General features: G+C 43.8%; 2 protein-coding genes across 5 annotated transcripts in view; one reads left to right on the top strand and one right to left on the bottom strand.

The window, feature by feature from the left end:
* Gas2 (growth arrest specific 2) overlaps window positions 1-6,978 on the top strand; it is a 107,910-nt gene extending 100,932 nt beyond the window's left edge. For all 4 annotated transcript variants that reach the window (XM_038313810.1, XM_038313812.1, XM_038313815.1 and 1 more), the window contains one exon: window positions 5,722-6,978. In XM_038313810.1, coding sequence (XP_038169738.1) covers window positions 5,722-5,940 — 219 coding nt within the window. In that variant the 3' untranslated portion in view covers window positions 5,941-6,978. The remainder of the gene's footprint in view (window positions 1-5,721) is intronic.
* A 7,012-nt stretch (window positions 6,979-13,990) lies between these two features.
* LOC119803048 (small VCP interacting protein) lies at window positions 13,991-20,964 on the bottom strand. The gene is made up of 4 exons (XM_038314262.2): window positions 20,862-20,964; window positions 19,188-19,238; window positions 18,613-18,723; window positions 13,991-14,182 (listed from the first exon to the last, which is right to left on the bottom strand). The coding sequence occupies exons 1-4, from the start codon at window positions 20,913-20,915 to the stop codon at window positions 14,168-14,170; spliced, it is 231 nt and encodes a 76-aa protein (XP_038170190.1). The 5' UTR covers window positions 20,916-20,964; the 3' UTR covers window positions 13,991-14,167.
* Window positions 20,965-21,413: the final 449 nt, after the last annotated feature.

The raw sequence follows: 21,413 nt of genomic DNA, 5'->3' as shown, positions 1-21,413 counted from the left end.
CTGGCAGACTTAGAATCTTATCACTTATTTTGAAAATTCTGCTGTCAAACCACCTGCCGACATCTGCTGTCTTGTCCCTAAATGTGTCAGGGGACTGAGGCAGACAGCTGAATTCCCAGTTGTCCCATTGTAACATGTGCCATTTTAGCGTGATAGGAAACTGATCGAGCCTGCAGGCCTATAAATTAGTGGAATGTTCTTCTCTGGAGAACAGATGACTGCGTTCTAAAAACAATATTTGTGTTCACGTTATGATGCCTTGTAAAAAACACATGGAGAACGGGGCTGACTAGGTGTCCAGAAGCATTTGACATATCAGAATCTAAATGTAGGCAGTCCTGTCGGGCAGTTGCCTCCCACTGCAGTGGAGAGCAGTTAACAGACAGTGTTGAAACTGAGCCTCTGGTTCCATTAAGAGAGTTACAGAGGGGCTAGTGACCCAGGCTAAAAGACACTTGCTCACCTAAGTATCATAGAGGGCATGAGTAGGGAAACCTTGATAAACAATTTATTGCTACCTTTTGCCATTTAAAAAGTGTGTTAGAGGTAAGGAGGATTCATGAAGAATCCTCCCAAAGAACAGCAACTTCCTTTTCTCTGCACCCAGTCATGAGGCTTCTCACCCTGTCTGCCTTGTCTTTCTCTCAGCGAAGCTCTCTACACGAAGGCTGATATGGATTACTGTTCACACCCAGACTTTCTTTTCTTTTTTTTCTTTTTGTGGTTTTTTTTTTCAAGACAGGGTTTCTCTGTAGCTTTGGAGCCTGACCTGGAACTCGCTCTTGTAGTCCAGGCTGGCCTCCACACCCAGACTTTCTAAAAGGACACCAATCGTTTCATTTTTCCCTTCCCATTATTCCATGACTAATACAGGTATATTTTAAACAGGCAGAGTGATACTTGGATGGAGGAGTATGAAGCATTAACCTTGTTGATTCATTGGTTAATTGATTAATTCATTATTAGTTAATTCATAATTGTTTAATTCATTATTCACTCAATACGCATTTAAAATGCATTTGATAAGCATTGTGTGCCTAACATTGTGAAAAGTCCCAAGGGCTCTGGTGAGTACTCAGACAATGGTCTAAGGAAGCAATGGACTTTATTTCTCATTTATTTCCACTTTGAAAATGTGGAACACTTATGTTTATGTAGAAAGGTGTATGGGATTTTGAATATTTCAAAATAATATAGGAAATTTGGAGTTTAAGCTCTAGCAACGACAAGTGCAGTGACGAGGCGAGCAGCCTGCTTTTCGTCCCACCCGGCCCCGCACGGCTCGCTTGGCCCCGGAAATAATAATACAGAAACCGTATTCATTTAAACGCTGCCTGGCCCATTAGCTCTAGCCTCTTCTGGCTAACTCTCACATCTTGATTAACCCATATCTAGTAATCTGTGTATCACCACGGGGTTGTGGCTTACTGGGAAGATTCTAACCTATGTCCATCTTGGGCCAGAGCTCCATGGGGTCTGCCTGACTCTGCTTCTTTCTCCCAGCATTCTGTTCGGTCTACTCCGCCTATCTAAGCTTCTGTCTTATCAAAAGGCAGTCTCTTTATTTAACCAATGAAAGTAACACATAGATAGAAGACCCTCCTACATCAGACAAGTAAGACCACTGACTTGTGCTTGTGGTCATCTGACACAGTGAGAAGGAATGAGAGAACTGGCAGCTGGCCCCTTCAGCGACTCCTGTGCCAGGTACAGCAGGCCAACGGGAGGAAGCAGGCATCAGAATGGGTAGATTAGCAAAGATCTGCAAGCCTCTGCCACCCTGTGGATACCAAACCTGCCTGGCCTACTGCTGCCACTCCATCCCTGCCTGGCTGCAAGCCTGCTGCTCTGAGGAAGATGAGGGGTGGCCTCAGGTGGCAGCACAGCAGACAATGAAGAGCCACTCTCAGAGGTCAGGAGCAGCAGTAAGGTGGGCATGCTCCTGCTAGGAAGTCTCCCATGCCTCTGGGGCAGCGTGTGGACTAGTGAGAGCAAAGATGCGAGAGCGCACCCGGGGAAAGGAGCTGAGCACTTGACCTGTCCTCCTGCTGCTTGTGATGTTGGTAGGCGCCCAATTGGCAGTTAACCCCAAGAGGAGAAGGCACCCGAAGCATTGCATAGGGATTTGGGACGGGGCATACCTCTGCCAGAGATGTCACTAAACAAATCTATCAAAAATGGGGCATGAAGCCTTTAGTGTTAAATTTTGCTCATTGAAAAATGTTTCCCACTTGGTATTGTTCACTTTTTCTGAGGCGAGTTTGTTTGTTATGAAACGCGGCATAGCTGCACACAGCCTGGTCACCTTGAAGCACAAGTGCGTTACTAGTTAACCCCCATCCTTCTCTAGATGTTTTATGTGATTGGTTTCGTCACTTAGTAAAACATGTCATTATCTGTGATCTACATAAATATAGACTTTCCCTTTTAAATGACAAGTAAGTTGGTTTGTTTCTATTTCTAAGTGCTAATTAGTGTCTCTGAGAAGAGGGAGAAGAGCGTTTCTGGTTGCTGAAGCTCTTGGTACCTACACATAATGCAATTGTTGCTGGCCTGCCTCTCCAGGCTGGGCAACGAGAGGGAGAAGCCTCCTTTCTCCACTGGGCCCCTTGGAAGAGCACAGGCATGTACACACGGGGCTGTGAATGTGTTTCATCCTGTCACTACACTTGAGACACTTGTTTCAGAATAAAGTTATGCATAATAAATTAGAACCATAGCTACACAGTCTTCTGTAATTAACCTTGCTGTATTGGGTGTCTCTCTAGATTATTTTAAGGGGGCTCAGCTCATCTGCTCAAACTGCTTATTGCTATGCTGAGACTGACGATGCTGGTGATGGGCTACTCCTCCCAGTGGCCAGCGACTAGATGGCATGACTGCAGGACCAGTGAATGTGTTGATACAGGGCCCCTGCTTCTGCCGCTGCTCCCCCGTCTATGACCTTACACTACTCTCCTGCCTTCTAACAGCCTCAGCTTTCCTATCTATAAAGCGGAAGGCATTCTGCTAACAGCACCATTATTTAAACAGAGTGGGTAAAGCCTTTGAGAGTGTGCTATTGGTGGTGCTGTAAGACTGTGTTAATCAGGTGACTGGAACATGCATGTCAGCTGCCCTCTGTCACACAAGCCAACAGCCATAGAAAGAGCTTCTTCTAGCTCAGAGCCTGTGATTTCCGCCATAGAAGCTATGTTCCGGTTAGTAGTCCTTGTGTCTGTTGAACTGGGTGGGCTCCAGTGAGGCAGAGCACAATGGCAAGAGGAGTGTGTGGCAAAGACTGCTCGCTTCATGGTGGACAGAAAGCAGAGAGGGAATATGGAAGGGGCTCCTAATGGCCCAGATCTTCTAAAAGGCCCATCTCCTGTATTTTATCACCTCCCAACAATGTCATTATGTGATGAATCCATCGAAGGAGTAGGCCAGAGTTCCCAGGAGGAACAAGTTCAGAGTAATTGGGCTCATAGCAGGTTAATTTGCTCTTAATTTGAATCATAGGGGTTTTGTTCATGGAGAGGTGGTGTCACAAGACTCTTGAAAATGATCACATACTTAAAGGGATCATGGGGTTCAAATCTCTGTAACCACCTGTCCAGCACTGTGAACTTAATATGTTAATCCATTTCTGAAACTCCAAGATTGACCACAGACCTCTTAGCACATGACTGTAAGGTCTAAATGTAAGAATGCCTCCCTTAAGACTGTCCCAAGCCTCTTATCTCAGTATGTGATGGTGGAGATTTCCATGGAAGCCATTAGTGTGAGAAAACCCTCTAACTCCCAGGTGTGGTAAAATGGAGGCGTGGGAGAGATAATGCACTCAAGGCCCCCCTCCCCCCACTTCAGTGTGGAATCAGTATTCTCTGAAGTATGAAGTATTCTGGATAAAACGTGTGTCAGGGTCAGCAGTGCTTGGAGCTCTGATAAGAACTTCTGCAAGGAAGCTGCCAGAGCTGCTGCTGTTGCTCGTGCGCTCCTTTTGTTGTTCTTGTGATAGAGCTGAGGTCGTGCAGAAGAGGAACATGCACGTGTGCACACACACACACACACAGTTTCCAATCAAAACAGAAGCATTTCACAGTTATGAGAAATGAAGAGAAAAAATATAAAAGCAACTGTAATATTTTTTAAGAAAGAAAATCCCGCTACTGACCCCTGGGTTAACAATACTCTAATACTCTAAGTCTTGCAGTGTCACGTTTCTGACATAAATCCATAAAAATATTTAATGGGCAGTTAGTCTTATCTGTTTCTAAAAGGGAAGAATCTTTTTATAATTTTGTGGTAAGCTAGTAAAAATGGAGGCATTAACAGTAGCGTCTGTTCACTGTTTCCTTTCGTGGCTCAGGAGCAAGACGCTGGCCAGTCAGTCTGTGGAATCACCTCCCCTGCGATTACCTTCAGAATGCAATACAATACAAAGATGAGGATAAACAGGAATGCAGGGTCAGATTTCAAGCTGAGGAAATATGTACCTGACCACCCCCAGTGAGCGGTCATTAATGAGCACTTCTTGAGCCTGGGTAGACCTGACTGGCTGCTTCTGTTGTGGTGTCATGCAGCACTTTCCTCTGCTGAAGGCAGGCTGGGGCCCTGGGCTCCTCACGGAAGTAGTCAGCTCTGAGAATCTTCATTGGCCAAGTCAGAAAGGTGAACCTAGATGAACTGCAAGAGTATTTCCTGGCAATCCTCAGCGGTTGGCTGTGGCAACAAAACTGTGCTCAGCTCACCGTTTAGAGGCTGCAGAAAGAGGCAGCTATTCCCTGTGCGATGTGGTCTTCCTTCACACTCAGTAGACTATATTCCATGCTTCTAGTTTGCAAGCTTCTGCGGATGGCTTGTAAGACCTCCAGAGTGTTTACGTGATGAGAACACTCCAGGCTGAAAGGGGCTTCTCACTTTCTCCAAGAGCTAAAAGTTCACTTGGTCTGGGGATGCAGTTTGAGTTGCCCAGCATGCAAAGTGCCCTGGGTTCAGTTCCCAGTACCGTGTCCCCAGTTGTGGTGGCAGCATCCCGTGAGTGTAGCACTGGCGAGGTAGAGGCTGGAGCTCTGGATGGCTCCCTGCCTGGAGGTAAGTTTCTGCTGCTGTCTTTACTATTTTGTTTTAATTTTTTTGAGGGGAGGGTGGGTTTGTGTGTGTGTGTGTACTTATTTTTGTTTTAATAGGTGTATTCTGAAGTAACTGAGAAGACTAATGTCACAGAAAAATGAATGAATATATCACTCCTTGAAAGTCTCAGTGACGTGAACACATCTCATTTTTTTCTGAGTGCATTTCATTTGTATTTTTGCAACAATTATGTGTGGCTTTTAACATCATTTATTAACATTAACTCAATACCAGAGACTTCTATGGTCTCTTCAGCTCTGGCTGAGAGGAAAATGAGCCAGTGGGAAGGATGGACCACTGATGTGAGTGGAGGCAGTGAGGCGTGTTAGTGGTCCACTGTGCATCTCAGGGAAGCTTTCACATGCATCCATCAGAGAAGTATAAGTAGATGCTCTGTGACACACCAAAGTTAGATGCCAGATGTTTTCCCAAGAGTCATCTGCACACAAGGTTTCCTTCACAAGCCTTGTCCCAAGCAGACACTGTGTGCCACTTGGATAAACAAGGGTCAGGGGAGTAAGACAAGCTATTTCTACTAGACCTGGGCTTGCTGTGAGGTCTGGTGCAAACTCTCAAAACCTGACCTGCTTTCCTGGTCTTTCCTTGCAGATGCTGCATAACAAGCACGTGATGGTCCGTGTGGGAGGAGGCTGGGAGACCTTCACGGGCTATCTGCTCAAGCATGACCCCTGCCGCATGCTGCAGATCTCTCGTGTGGATGGCAAGACATCCCCTGTCCAGAGCAAATCCCCAACCCTGAAGGACATGAATCCAGATAACTACCTGGTGGTCTCTGCCAGCTACAAGGCTAAGAAGGAGATTAAATGAAGCTGGTCTCTGAGAGGGGACTCATGTGATGGCCTGCGTCTGTTCTATAGTGTAGCTAGTGTAGTTCACATGCTCTGAGAACCTCGCGTCATCGGGCAGGAAAAGGCTCTAAAGGTAGCACTATTTATTTTTAATGCATCTGTAGAACTTCACCTAAGGGGAAAAATTCTAAACTCAGAACAAAATCAGACAACTTGTAAGCAAATCATTATTTCTCAATATGTGAACATAGTATTTAGAATAAACCTTATTAGGAACTCAGTTCTAGGTACAGCCATTGGAGGAGAACATGCCCAGGAGACTGTATTTAGCATGTATGAACAGGTCAACAGGAAGTGCCTGCTGTATGTTGAGCTAAAGCACCCCAGACTCTTTTATAATGGCGGAGTTTTATAGCTATTTTTTACAAATGACAATGTGATAACGTGCTACTAAAATTGTCTGACAGCACTATACAGTACAGAGTCTTCACAGCCATACTTAACTGGAAAGGCTGCTTCAGAGATGTTTACATTCACTTGGAAGATTGCCTTAAAGTTCATCTCTGATCCCTGACCAAACCAACCTCTGGGGTACTTTCGGATGTTGCCTGAGCAGCCCTTTAGGAATAGCAGGTACCTTTTACACACCTTACACATGTGTGTGCACATGCACACACACAGTAGCTATGTTTAGGATGATCACTTAGTGAAATACACATGCATGAGCTACATGTACGTGGCATACGTTCATGTTTTGATGTGCAGATGGCACAGTCAAATGTTCAACTTCGTGATTTTGTTTATCTCCAGCATTTTCTTATTAAAATATATCTTAGTTAGCCCTATTCTGCTATGCTGTCTCATAAAGTAAATTCACTATCGTGAATGATGTTACCGACTTGTATACCCAGGACAGGGCTGTTTTATACCAATGAACAGCAAGATATTGTCCACACTGATTTAAGAATTAAAACAAAAAAAATTTAAAAAAACACACATTATCTGTTTCTGTATCAGTGCTTGAACCTAAAATAAAAGTTAATCTTCAAACTACTAATTTCCTAGCAGATATGAGGAGTATCAAGTTATGGTTGTGTAGAATGTCTTCACCTGGAGGGAGTGTTTGTTTTCAGTAGCAGAGAATGTGGACTTGACCATGGGAAGGACCATAAGTGCCTGTGGTAGTTTGAATGTGATGCCCCCATAAGCCCAAAGGGAGTGGCACTTGTTGGAGTACTGTGGTCTTGTTGGAGGAAGTGTGTCACTGTGGAGGCGGGCTCTGCTGTCTCAGATCACTTCCTGTTGTCTTCAAGATATAGTACTCTTGGGTACCTCTCCAGCACCATCTCTACCTGCACACTGCGATGTCCCACCATGATGATAATGAACTGAACCCCGAACTGTAGCCAAGCCATCTCTTATTAGATGTTCTCCTTTATAAGAGTTGCTGTGTGTGGGTGGGGGAGAGTTGTCTCCACCACCATCAGTGCTCGGGCAGATGGGAGAGCAGCCCCTGTACCTTGCCAGGGCAGCACAATAGAGCCAGCCCTGAGGTGTGAGCAAGGAGAGATGTCCCATCTGTCATGTGGTAGCATGGGTGCAGGGAGTTTCCCCCCATCATGGAGGGATGAGAGCTGACCCTGAGGTCACAAGAGTGGGAACACTGTCCCTAAACTCCATGAGCTGCAACACTTGGGAGAGCAGACCCTGCACCTCACCTGGGTAACACAACAAAGCCGGCCTTGTTGTTGGAAGTGTGCGTGAGCCAACCCTGAAGCTGTGTGGGAGAACTGTCCCACTACTCATCTGTCATGTGATGGTGTGGGAGGGTGAGATGCTCCCCTTACCCTGTGTTCCTTCCCCCTTCCCAGCTGCAGCACTCAGAAGATGGGCCCTGCCTGTCGCCTAGGCAGCACAGCAGAGCTGTCTGGTAGTCAGAGGTGATGGTGACCCATCTCTGATGTTATGAGCAAAAGGGAGCTGTTGCCATTATTCACCTGACATATAGTAGAATGGGCAGATGAGAGATGCCCTCTCCCCACCTCCCAGCCATCAATTCCTGAGACAGGCGAAGAAGCTGGCCCTGGATCATAAGAGCAGGAGGGCTGACCCTGTCCCTCACCAGCTGAAATACCCCAGAGAATGGCCCCTGTACCTTGCCTGGGCAGCACAACAGAGCAGGTTCTATTGGTGTAGATGTGGGAGAGCAGACCCTGAGAGCCTGAAAGCAGGAGAACTGGCCCCACCCCTTGCTCATTGCTGCAAGGGTGAATTAGCTGGAACAATGCTGGAGAGCGCACCCTGGTGGTGAAGACGGGAGAATTGACTGGCAGACCAACTCTACAGTTGTCCAGACCCAGAATCAGGGTTATGCCTTGGCTCATCCCAACATCCACCCCATCTATGATCTGCTGGAGCACATAAAGGGAACTGACCTACAGGCCCTAAGCTGCAGGACAATAACAGGACATCCAAGAAGAGTCCTAGTGAGGGCCCAGCACTAATAGTGTAGCAGAAACCAGAGGCCTTGAACCAGACCACCAATGAACACTTGCTAATAGAGGTATGGACAAAGGTATTTACTGCAGGACTCACTGTGTCACACTGCAACTTCTTGGTGAGATTTTTAATATTTTTTCTTTTATATTTTGTTTTATTTTTGGAGAGGGGGTGCAGAGGCAGAAGACATCATACGAAGGGATGGGTAAATGAATAGGATCAAGATACATGATGTAAAAGACACAGAGAATAATAAAAAGGAAGTTAAAATAAAAGAGTCACCATGGTCACAGTGTCTCTTCACAGTAATAGAAACCCTGAGACATTGTTACCATGAAAAGTTTTATTTTATTTTACTTTATTATTTACTTTGGGGGGAGAATTGAAACAGAGATAGCTATTCTCTATGTAATAGCTCTGGCTGACCTGGAACTCACTTTGTAGGCTAGGCTGGCCTCGAACTCACAGAGATCTGCCTCCTGAGTGCTGGAATTAAAGGTGTGTGCCACCACTGCCTGGCTGAGTTTTTTTTTTAAATGTTGGAGTTAACTCATCATTTTACTATTTTCCCATAAGAAAAATTTATCTTTCTTGCTCCAAAACCTTACAGAGGACGCATCTGTATGTCACGTGATCAATTCAGTCAAACATCCCACCTGTTTATGGGGAAATTTTTAGCAGGCATGGTGTGGTAGGTTAGTGGTACTGGGAATGTGTCAGGCATGGGTCTAGAAAAGCATGCTAGCGCAAAACTAAAAATAAGTAAAACCAACAGGTTTTGTGCCAGGTAAAATGATCTTGATATAATGAATATATCTAGTGTCTCTTTCAAACTTAGGACACTTAGTAACTTAATCTTTACTTCATCAATTAAAATTGGTATTAATGAAAGTTCTTCATTGTTATTGACAACCTTTCCTTCAAAACTTTCTCCGACATCCAAATGTTTTTCAGTAATATAAACTGACTTAGAAATCAGTATAACAAAAATAATGTGGATCCCATTCTAGCATGAGTTATCAGTTGGCAATTCTGTTGTCAGAAGTTCAACATGATCATGTGAACAATAGCGAAAGTATCCTCACAGCAGTGATTCTTTCTGCAGAACTCAGGAAGAGGACCCATTTCTCGCCTTTTCTACCATCCAGAAGCAACCTGCAATCCTGGGCACAAGGCTAGAAACATGGCATGACATCACTCAGACAGACCCCTTCTCTTTCCATTTCTTCTTTTGCTCAACAGTTGGAAAAGTCCTAAGTTCCTTATACTGTGATTAAATCAGCTTTACCTCGGCTAACCTTTCAAAATACCTTAGTAAGGCAAAACAATTCTGAGTGCTAAGGTTAGGGCATGGCAATACTTGGGGAACCTGGAGGATTATTAGATTTATAGAATATCCACTGTGATCTTCCAAGTGTATCTAAGAATGTGTTCAAAGCTGACATCAACTAGCTGCTGGCTGATCTGTACTAAGGGGGATATGGAAAAATAGGATTGCACCCAAAAGGACATGACCAAATATAGATGGCTCTTACTGAGAATATGAAGACTCAAGAGGTCTGGCATCAGTTTCTCAGCTAGGGTAACATCCAGAAAAAAGATGAGAGAAAAGAGATAAAGGATTAAAAATCCAAGTATTCCTGTAATACTACAGGGAGCAGCATGCAAGTAAGCAGGCAGAGACAAGGCCATAGCCAGGTGGCAATGCAGCTTTCAAGAGGCCCTCAGAAGCACAGGAGGGTGACTGGAGAGCCCTGCAGGTCATGTGTGGCAAAGGCACCCGAGTAACGGACGACGAAGCAGTGATGATTCCAGGTGTGCATCCTTGCCATCAATAAATGTGCTGTGGAATTCTTTGCTGTCTTGGTTAACTATTGCTTTGTGGTTAGCCAAAAGAATAGATGCAGGGTAAATGAGCAGAAATTTCTACCCATCAATGTAACTCAAAGGAAAATTTTGAACAATTTCCCAAGTTGTAATGCTCACTTCATAAATTGCTGGACGTGTCACTAAGAAAAAAATTTCTCGTATTTCCCTTAAAATTCACATACAAGTCAAAGGCTGTACCACTAGTAAGTGTTGCGTTCAGGCCAAGGAGTTTATGTATATATAGTTCTTAAATATTTGATGTAATATTTGAAAAAAAACCACAAAAGACAGAACAGTGTAGTAAAAAGCCATATTGAAGGAGAACTGAAGATTCAGGTTGGTGACACAAAATTCTGCAACGAAAACGAAACTACTTCCACAGCCTGCTATACACACTTATATAGGCTTTTCTAGGTAAGTTTTTTGTTTGTTTGTTTGATGATGCTTTTTTTTTCTTTTATGTTTGATTGGCTGGTTTTCAAAAATCAATGCATAGGGCTCATAACCATATCTGAATCAGGTTACAGTGTGTGTGTGTGTGTGTGTGTGTGTGTGTGTGTAAGATGGAATATGAGATGTTTACCTAGAAAAGAAGTTAAGGAAATAGATGGTGATTAGCCAAGAGGCTTGCAACGGGCAAATGGTTGACATTCTGAAAATAACAGACCACAGAATGCTCAGTTGTAAATATGTCTGTTTCAGCCTGCCCCCTGTGGCTCATGGATCACCATAAAAGAGGAGCAGAGCAAGTGTGAGAGCCAGAGGGGGTTTTGAGGACAAGGAAACGTTTCTGGACAGAGCAGGGCAGTTGCACGTACGAGCTTCCCGCTGCGGTGACACTGTGAGAAAGACCTGTGCAATCTCAAGCTAGACAAAATCCCAGCATAGTGGGAGGTGAGCACACAGTCCCAGCCCTAGCTAATGGCATTTGATGGATGCCGGGAGAGGAAGACTCAGTTTTAAGAATGTGACAACCACGTCCTGCCCCACAACCAAGAATAATGGACTAGCACAAACTAGACTCCATGGTTAGAAAAGGGAAGAAATGATAGGGGATATGAAGTTGGTGGATAGGAGCTGGGGTGGATCTGGGAGGATACAGGTGAATACAATAAAAGTACGTTGTGTGAATTATCAAGGAATTAATAAAAATAGTATTTTTAAAAAAGAAATATCCCTTTTCACTCCAAACAGGAGGCAGGCACATCCACCTAACTCTTGCCAATCTGTTAAATTACACTTTATTCAAACCCGACAAGATATACTTGCATCTTCCAAGGATATAGTATAATTCTTAATCAGTGAAAATTAGTCAAACTTTTAGGTAAAGAATAAATTCAAATTTCATGTCAATTTCCCAGGGTTCTTAGATGCTGCGGAGCCTTTTTACAATGCTTTTATCTAAAAAGGCAGGAGTAATAACAACATAATATTTCTTCTTCACAGATGAAGCAAGAGACATCCCCCCTCCAGACAGCTGTTTCTTCTCTTTCCATTATTAATCCCAGAGACATGGAAGTGGCCCTAACTGCAAAGACATTCCTAATTTCTTTAAGATGGAGCAGAGACACTTTAAAATAGCCAGAGGGAACTTTTATATAGAAAGATGTATATTCATATCCCCAAAGACAATGCAGAATACATAACATGTGAGCTCATGATAATTAGAAAACTAATAAATCACATTCCAGATATAATCATAACACCAACTGGATAAAAGAGCCACCACTGGATGTTCCCAAAACATGCCATGTGTCACAGAGACGTTCTGGAATGATATATGCAACTTTTATCAACAGCTGCATCAGTTTCAGAATTAGAACTAATACTGAAGTCTGCATACATTGGTTATCTTTCTGCAGCTGATGCTTTCTCTTATGCTTTACTAGTTTGCTCATAACATTTGGAAGATGTTATTAGATGTTACAATTTTTGTTATTTAAGCTGTAAATTATAAGAATCATGCCTCTATATGACTATCCATAATCTAAGCAAAACGTTTACGTTTGTATGATTTTTAACAACCATTTCTAGTTTCTTATCAAGCATCCTGTTTCATCTTTTTAATCACATTTGTGAGACTCAAATCACCATTTAGTACCTATGACATATACAGCCTTCGGGGAGGCCGAGCGCATCATGTTTATTGGGCAGGCCATAGCCATGCACATGGCCTTGGAAAGGCAAAGGCAGCCCACAGTTGGCAAAAGCAGTGTGTCCCACTTATCCCAAGCAAGCACTATACCTGTACATCGCGTGTGCCTCAGGAGTAGGTCAGAACGCCAGTTGGCTATAAATGCAGCACTATCTGTAGAAAGCAAGCCTTCTCTATGCACAACTCAAGTTTCATTCTCAAAGATGAAGAGAATGGGGTATCTGTGCTAACGAAAGGAAGGCTTACAATAATGAAGATCAGTGTGTGCTGCTTCTCTCCCCATCCAGTGAGCCTTCCTATGTTACAGATGTTAATTACCAAAATACACTAAAATATTTCTAAAATTCGATTTATTGATTTCACTATCCTTGATGAAGGAAAATATCACTAATCTACAAATGAAGAAAAGTGTACTGATACAATTGTATGTCCTACCTAGATATGAAAAGTAATTCTTCAGCCATGATGAGACCTATATTATAGGTTCAACTCTTTAAAAAGAACATGCTCGACACACTGTCAAATACTTTGTGAGAGGGACAGGTGAGCTGGTGGCTCAGTTTCCTTTTGTGGCTTGACCTGGCCTAATTCACTGAGATTCCTGAATCTATACATTTTACGGGAGGGAATCAGGGGTTGGCATTGCAACCTGTAGCAGCAGCATCCTTGCATCTCTGCTTACTGTGCAGCAAGAAGACAAGCTACAATGTCATCACTCACGTCTAATGAGCAGAGGTCTGCAGACCTGTCTGCCTATCACACCAAGTTGTCTCCTGATCCTTGTACACATGAAGGCGACCTTCACAAGTACAGAGCTTATGTGTTTCTCTGTCATGCTTCCATTGGCAATGTCCTGTCTGTGTACATCTTACAACTATCCTTCCACACTGCAGAGGAATAAAGATGCTCATGAAAGTTGAACAAATCCATTGTCACTCGTTCTCACCAACCTGCTTCTCAGTTGCTCTCATTCAGTCACCGCACACATCCTCATGCCTCTGGTAGGGCACGTCAGGAGCCCACTGTACTCTGATGGGCGCCTGCCATGTAGCTCAAGTTAGTGTGATATGCCATAAGTACAGAAGATAAATGAGCAGAAATCAACATTTGCCTATAAATATTAATTTCTCAGTGGGTTATAAAAATAAAGAATCCCTTCACCTAAAGTCCTTCAAATACATCTTTAGGATTTTCCCTGATGATCATCTTAAAGGCACTAAGTCTGGAAGTTGAAGCTGAAGTTTTCCTATACAGCGAAACGGAAACAGACAGAAGGCTGTGCCACATGGCCCTAAGTAGCAAGGTTACTTAGAAAGCAGAGATATAATGGCAAGTTCAACATTGAAGATATGTATGGGACAAGAGCACAGCATGCGCATATATATATATATATATATATATATATATATATATATATATATACACATATATACACACACCTTTTGGATCCATATTTTAACTACAAAAAAAATTGGAAAGTTACTTCTTGCAGAAGAGAAAATAAATATAGGGAAAGTGGACTTGAATGAAAAGATGGGTCATTCGGTAAGCTTGAAAATCAGAAATTTTACCAATAGTTTTAGTATAGTTTTCACACTACTCTCAAGGGCACTAACGATACAGTCTGACTCTTCATCAGTCCGAAGAAGAGACACTCAGCTGAAATCCATCTGACTGCAGATGCTGGAGTTAGTGGCATAGCACTACCGTAGTGTGTGATGCTTCATGACACCGTCCACTGGAAAAAGCAAAATAGACAGGCATCAGTCAGTACAATTTGACTTAGATTATGTAATGATATTCTAACGGACAAACAGAAAAAAATATGGGTCAAAATAATTTTCTTTGCAAATATCCATGAATAATACAATTTCATATTACACATAAAAATGTGAAATAAGAGAGCTGCCTAAAAATAAAGGAAAGACAATGTTTTGGAAGAGATAAAAGGGTGACCTTAAATGGGCCCAGTATCTTGGACAGACACCCTTGTTCTAGGCCCAAGGCTCTCTCATGAGCAGTCAGAGTCTGTCAGAGCTAGAAATGGTAATATCCTGGAATGGGGGTGAGGACTGGATGGAAGAGTTGGTACCCTGGATCTCCTTCAATGCTGTACTACTACGTGTGTTATGTTGTCCCCAAGAAATGGGACCCAGAGAGAGCTGCTTTCCAATGCCCTTCCTTGGCAGACTCCATTGACCTGAAAAGCTATATTGACTCAGAAATCATCCCCAGGCTTCTGTTGTCCCATGAAGCTTGTCCATAAGAAATAACCCATGCCATGTACCTGGTCATATATGTGTGTCAGCTTCAATAACCTACATCCCAGACACACAATACAGTAAGGGGAAAAACAGCGTCAGTGAGACCACGAAATGAAAACAAAACAACAACGAAAAGAATACTTTTCTTCTTGAGCCAGGACCCAAGGAAGAGTAGTTATTAAATAATTTTGTATTAAGATCCTTCCCTTTCTTGAGTGAGAAAATACTCTTACGTATCAGTTTGTTTAGCAAAGTCTATGAAATCTTTGAGAGTAAGTTCCAGAAAATCCTTCAAGTAAGGACAATAAGTACTCACGGTCATCTAAGTATTATTTTCAAACTGTATCCAAGAAATATTTAGTGCTAAAGATGTGTTCCTACCACTATTTCAATACATTTGAAAACTAAGTGTTGATAGGAAATAACTCACTTTTCTTGATTACACGACTTCTTTGAGCCTTAAATATCATGTGTCTCACAGTTTGCAAAAGAAAAGTACAGGCTGGAGTGAGAGCCCAATCTATAGAGCATACACCACTCTTCTAGAGGACATGAGTTCAGTCCCAGCATTCACTCTGGGTGGTCACTCCAACTATGGGGATCCAACGCCTTTGGTCAGTGAAGGCACCTGCACTCACCTAGATATACATACCCACCCCCATATATGTAGTTAAAATTATAGAAATAAACCTTTCAAAAATCCAATCTTAAAAAAACTTTGTTTAAAAATCTTTGATAGTATAGAATATACCCCAAATGTATTGTAGACTGTTTGACATCAAGATTAGTGTTAATTTAACATTGGGAAATTTCAATCAGGCTTTAAATTGAAACTACAATGGGAAGATAAATATCTCTGTGCACTCTTCCACCCTCAGGGACACTTCAAATTAACAGTCACAGCCCTCACTGAGACTTCAAATTAACAGTCACAGCCCTCACTGAGACTTCAAGACTGCACCTTGGCCATTGCTCCTGCATGAATGTCTGCTATAGATCTGGTGGGGTTATGGACCTTGGTGTAGGCATTGACCCCGGAGTGGGTGTCACAGGGCTTGGTTAGGTAAGCCCCTTCCTGTAAAACCTTGAACACTATCCACGCTACCACAGGAGACAGGCAGATGCTGGACATATGATGATGGGGAGGAAACATTTTCTTCATGACAAGAATCTTCCTGGTCTGAAGGATCCTCCAAGCTGTGCACGGAACAAGACATTGGAGGACCCAGCCTGAGACCTGACACTGTCTGTGTTGTGCCGTTCCTTTTGTTATTCCTGGGGCCACAATGCATTCCTTTTGAACTTCTTGCTTTGAGCACTGGCCAGGTGGCTACAGAGACAAAGACACACTCCAGAGGCTACCGATGAAGAGTGGCCAGGACGACCACACAGTGGGCAGCAGCAGTAGGGTGTGGGCGTGATTTTTCCTTTAAGAAAACTCTACAGCAGCTTTGCAGTTTGATGCTCATGACTAAGGAAATCAGATAGATTGTAAAACAAACAGCACAAAATGAGAAAGGATAAGCATGGAAATGCTTCTGTTCTGAGCTCTGTAGAGAAGCCTGAAGTAACACGAGGCCTAGTATCTTTTCAATCTACAGGCCTCAGAATGAGAGAGCTGCAGATTTAATGAAGAAAGCCTGATTCCTAGGCTTGAAGAGTGGGCTTACTAGGCTATAACATGTGAAAGAAATGCTTTCTTAATTCTGACTACATGTATGATGGCTAAACTTAACAGCGCCTACCACTCTCTGGGTACTTTGTACCTCTGCTCCTGCTAGGAATCGGTGGATCTCAACATTCTTTCTAGTGCCATGATTTACTCTTTATCTTTCTTGTTTTTGAGAACACAACTGGAATTGAGCTTAGCGTCAGCTTTTTAACTTAGTAGGAAAAAGAAAAACATGAGTTTCATGATGATTTGATCTCATTATCTATCAAAATTATACCAGATCTACTCTGTCCTCTTTTCAAGTCTAGGCAATGACATCCATAAAAATGGCGACGTGACATAGCTGAATACTAAACCCAATTATTTTATTAATTATTAAAGTCTGCCATAAAGCAAAGCATTTTTCTTTTAATTTAATTCATTACTTGAAGCTGGTATTTACTTGTGGTAAACAGCATAGATAAGTACTGTCTCTGACAGGCTTTCCTGGGCCTGAATCGACTCTGCTTAGGGAGGTCCTCGTTTATTTCCCACCAGATCTGGCCATACAGACATAAATGCCTGAGATTATGTATTCATGTGTGGTTCTGGGACCAACCCAAACTAAATTTCAAAGAGTAATTACCTAAAAAGCTGAAAGGAATTAAGAGCACTATGCTTTTCCTAATTACCCTGAGGCTGAAAGCAGAGTTCCTGTGAAGTCACAGTATCTGAACTGTTATTTTCCTGGGCAGCAACATGGATGATCACTCCCATTAGACTACAGCCTCCAGATGAAGGACCTCCGTCACTTAGCGGGTACACCAAGGACACACCCAGGGTCAATTCATAGCTATTGGCAGAAATATGTACCACTTCACTGCTGCACACACCACAGTCTAAACTCACATATGCATAACTAAGGTAATTAGCATCAACAGAAGGACCCAAAGTTCCTAAAGCCTGGATGAGCTCAATGGAAGGTGCAGGCAGGGAGATCAGGCGTTGAAGGCCATCCCTGGCTATGTAGTGAGTTCAAAGCTAACATGGGCTGCAGGAGACCATGTCTCAAAAAACCAAATAAGCACAAAACCAAAGATCCCAAACCCTGGAATGAGGACATTTAAACTATACATCAGAAGTTTCAGAAAAACTCAACTTCGTGATTTACGTACAAGTAGATAAATATTTTGACACATTTGTCAAAATGGCAGAATTGGATGGAGCTTGGCCTTTTCGATACTCTTTTATACTGCTTGCTTTTCTGACACATTGATGATTAGCATTACATATAAAACTTAAGATAATGTGCTTAGAAGGAAAACTTATTATTTTGGGGGAAAAGAAAGCAAACCTATCCCAATATTAAAATGAATTGACACGTTCTCTAATCTCTGCCCCCGTGTTTTCTAGTTACCTGGAATCTTTCTCAAAGACAGTTCCAGGGACTTAGTGAATAAAATGCCAGGTGACACTATGAACTTACAGGTGTCACTATGAACTTCCAGGTGACACTATAAACTGTCAGGTGACACTATGAACCGCCAGGTGACACTATGAACTTCCAGATGACACTATGAACTTCCAGATGACACTATGAACTGTCAGGTGAAACTATGAACTTCCAGGTGACACTATGAACCACCAGGTGACACTATCAACTGTCAGGTGACAATATGGATCACCAGGTGACACTATGGATCACCAGGTGACACTATGGAGCACCAGGTAACACTATGAACCATCAGGTGACACTATGGACTGCTAGGTGACACTATGGACTGTCAAGTGACACCATGAACCGCTAGGTGACACCATGAACCGCCAGTTGACACTATGGATCACTAGGTGACACTATGGACCGTCAAGTGACACTATGGACCGTCAAGTGACACTATGGACCTCCAGGTGACACTATGGACCTCCAGGTGACACTATGGACTGCCAGGTGACACTATGGACTGCCAGGTGACACTATGAACCACCAGGTGACACTATGAACCACCAGGTGACACTATGGACTATCAGGTGACACTCTGAACTTCCAGGTGACACTATAAGCTTTCAGGTGACACTATGGATCACCAGGTGACACTATGGATTACCAGGTAACACTATGGACTGTCAGGTGACACTATGAACCAGGTGACACTATGGACAGCCAGGTGACACTATGAACCAGGTGACACTATGGACTGCCAGGTGACACTATGGACAGCCAGGTGACACTATAAATCGCCAGGTGACACTCACCCTGAGTCCACCTGCTGGTGGCCCCGATGTTTCCATCTGCTTTTCTAACTGTTCTTTCTTCTTCCTCTTTGCCTCCACTGATTGGATATCCAAAATCCCCCGAGATGCGGCCTTTAAGAAATTCAACCAAGGGAGATTACAAGGGAAAACAAAAGTATCTGGTGTCTGAAGGTGCTTGTTTTGCTTTTTAGCTTTTCCTTTAGGGGTGGGAAGTTGGTTTGGTTCAGGTAACAGGGCAGCATGCTACAACAGCCTTGCATAAAACACTGCCATTTTTCAACCACACAGAATTCCTCCCTCAACCTAGATCATTCACACTGATCAGTACGGTGGGTTTATCCTGAGGGAAAATGCTACCATAGGAGAGTCTTAAGTGCAAAGGCCATCTGAGGCTATTTTCACAGTAAGCAATGTAAATGCATGCAGTTCCTGGATACTTGGACATCATTTTGAGAGTGGTTTTCCCTGTGTATAAAGCCGTGAATGCCATCAAGCACTTTCCAGCATGGGAGAAGGGCAGACAGCAGAAAAAGAAATCAATCGCTTGTCAAACAGGCAAACTATCGGGCTCTTACCTCTTTCTGTCTTCTTTCTGCTGCCTCTGCCAGCTTTGCTCTTTTCTCTTCCTAAGAAAATTCAAGAGAAAAAACAAACATCACAGACCCCTCCCCCCCCCACACCCCTTCACTTTAGAGGCAACAAAAATAAATAATAATGTGTAAATTGAAACAGTTTGTAAAAACTTAGTATGGGTGCAAGAGCCTCACAAAGCAAGTCACTGGAAGAGCCCACTAAGATGTGCTGGAACTGTAGTTCTAGGTGCTAATGTGAGGGGCTATAAGTAGGATTACTGAAGCCCAGCTCAGGACTAGCCTGAGCAACATGGCAAGAATACACCTTCATCCAAACAAAATAAAACAGAATAATCCCGAGTTCTACAAATATTACAGTACTTATTAAATATTGGACTTTCTGAATTTCTCTCTCTAGACCAATATACCAGATTAGCACATGTGGAAATTGAGGATAATTTGGAACTTAGTTCAAAAGGACGATGAGGCAGGCTGCAGTTAGGGGAAAACATTTAGAACCAATGGGCTGATGTTGCTATGTAGGGTGGGGAAGACAAGAAAAGAAACTCAGGGGGCACTTGTCCCACCTATGCAGACACGATACGTTATTTTTCTCTGTCCTTTACTTCTCTTGGGACTTCTCTTGGGTGTGATTTTAACCATTCTTTCTCCACACCAAGTACACACCTCCATTTATCCCAATGATTGTCACCAACTTTTCTAGGCACTAGGAACCCAGCTGTGAAATACAGCCATCCATGCACATAAAGTTTGAGTTCTGTAAGCAAATACACACGTGTGTGTCTGAAGAAAGTAAGTACTCAGGGAGAGATGTAATGATCATGGTGGGCAAGGAAGAGGCAGGGGTTTGCTGGACCCACAGCATGTTTATTTAGGAAGCCAGGGAAATCTTAGGTGCTAAGTAAAATACACCAGTGGGCCCTGCCGTTAAGGGACGAGGATGGCGGTGGGGACAGATGGCTTAACAAACGCTGACAGAAAGATACTTTTCTCATGAGCTAAAGAAAATTAACAATTTAAATCAACAGCAGCCACAAAGGAAAGTCGAACTTTCCCACATTGACTAAACAGTCACCGTAGTATCTATAGCCCAGTGGCTAACCGACTAATATACTTCCCTAAATTCCTCATTGCTTCAACTAATTTTTAGCCACATCAAGAACCGATGTAGGAAGAAAAAAATTTTATGTTATGTGATCAAATATAGGCAAAAATATTAACACAAGCGTACAGTTAGAGCATAAGGCTTGCTTATATTCTAATTTCAAAAAATAATGACTGCTTTCACACAAATATATCCCAAATACAGCAGTACTGGAAACCTCTATACCTAAAACGTACTGCTTGTTTATGTGTGATTCAAAGCTGGGCTGGCCCCCAGCTGTTACAAACTGAGTAAAAGCAAGCTGCCGGTTAATAAAATATCCACTAAATGGCACGGGCAGCGGCGCGTCCAGGACCTTCTCTGTACAGCTGGTAAAGACACGAGAAGATGCACATGTCGAGAGCAGCCCCTGGACCTGTCCTATCCAAGACGGGTCCGCAGGACAGGCTCAGAGAGCGTCCAGCAGCCCGCCTGGCAGGTTCACCTTCAGCCCGGCTGGCTGCACGACAACGGCCGCCGCGAGCTGGAGCAGGGCGAGACGTGCTACTCACCGGGCTCGGGGATGGCGGTGCGGACTCCGCGGGGCACGGGAAGCACAGCCCCATGGGGACGCTGGCACCTCTGGCCCGGCTGGGGATCTTCGCGGGGGGGGGGGGGGGGGCTGTGGCAGGTCCCGCCCAACGACAAGCCCCGCCCCCACCTGACCCGCGGCAAAGTCCCGCCCTGCGGCGAGACCTGCCTCCACCTGAGGGGCAAGCCCCGCCCCAGGCCAGCGCCCCCAAAGCTCCGCCCAAATGTTAGCCCCATCCCTGTCCGGCCTATGGCAAAACCCTATCCTACTCGACATAGCAACAAGCCCCGCCCCTCCAGGCTTACCTCAAACCCCGCCTCCAGTGCGAATCAGCTCCACCTGACCCGGCGGCAATCTCCATTCATCCGGTCCAGTATCAAGCCCCGCCTCTATCGCAAACCCCACCCAATAGGACTTAACAACAGCCCAACCCGTGGTCTTCACTGTGGGTCCTGAATCCCCACTATGGCAAAGCCCCACCCATCTGCGGCAAGCCCCGCCCCTGCTGGTTCTCCAGCGTTAGGCTCCGCCC

Source organism: Arvicola amphibius, chromosome 12 (genome assembly GCF_903992535.2).
Source record: "Arvicola amphibius chromosome 12, mArvAmp1.2, whole genome shotgun sequence".
Taxonomy (NCBI): Eukaryota; Metazoa; Chordata; class Mammalia; order Rodentia; family Cricetidae; genus Arvicola; species Arvicola amphibius.
The sequence above is the reverse complement of the archived record's forward strand: the minus strand, read 5'-3'. Positions and strand labels throughout refer to the sequence as shown.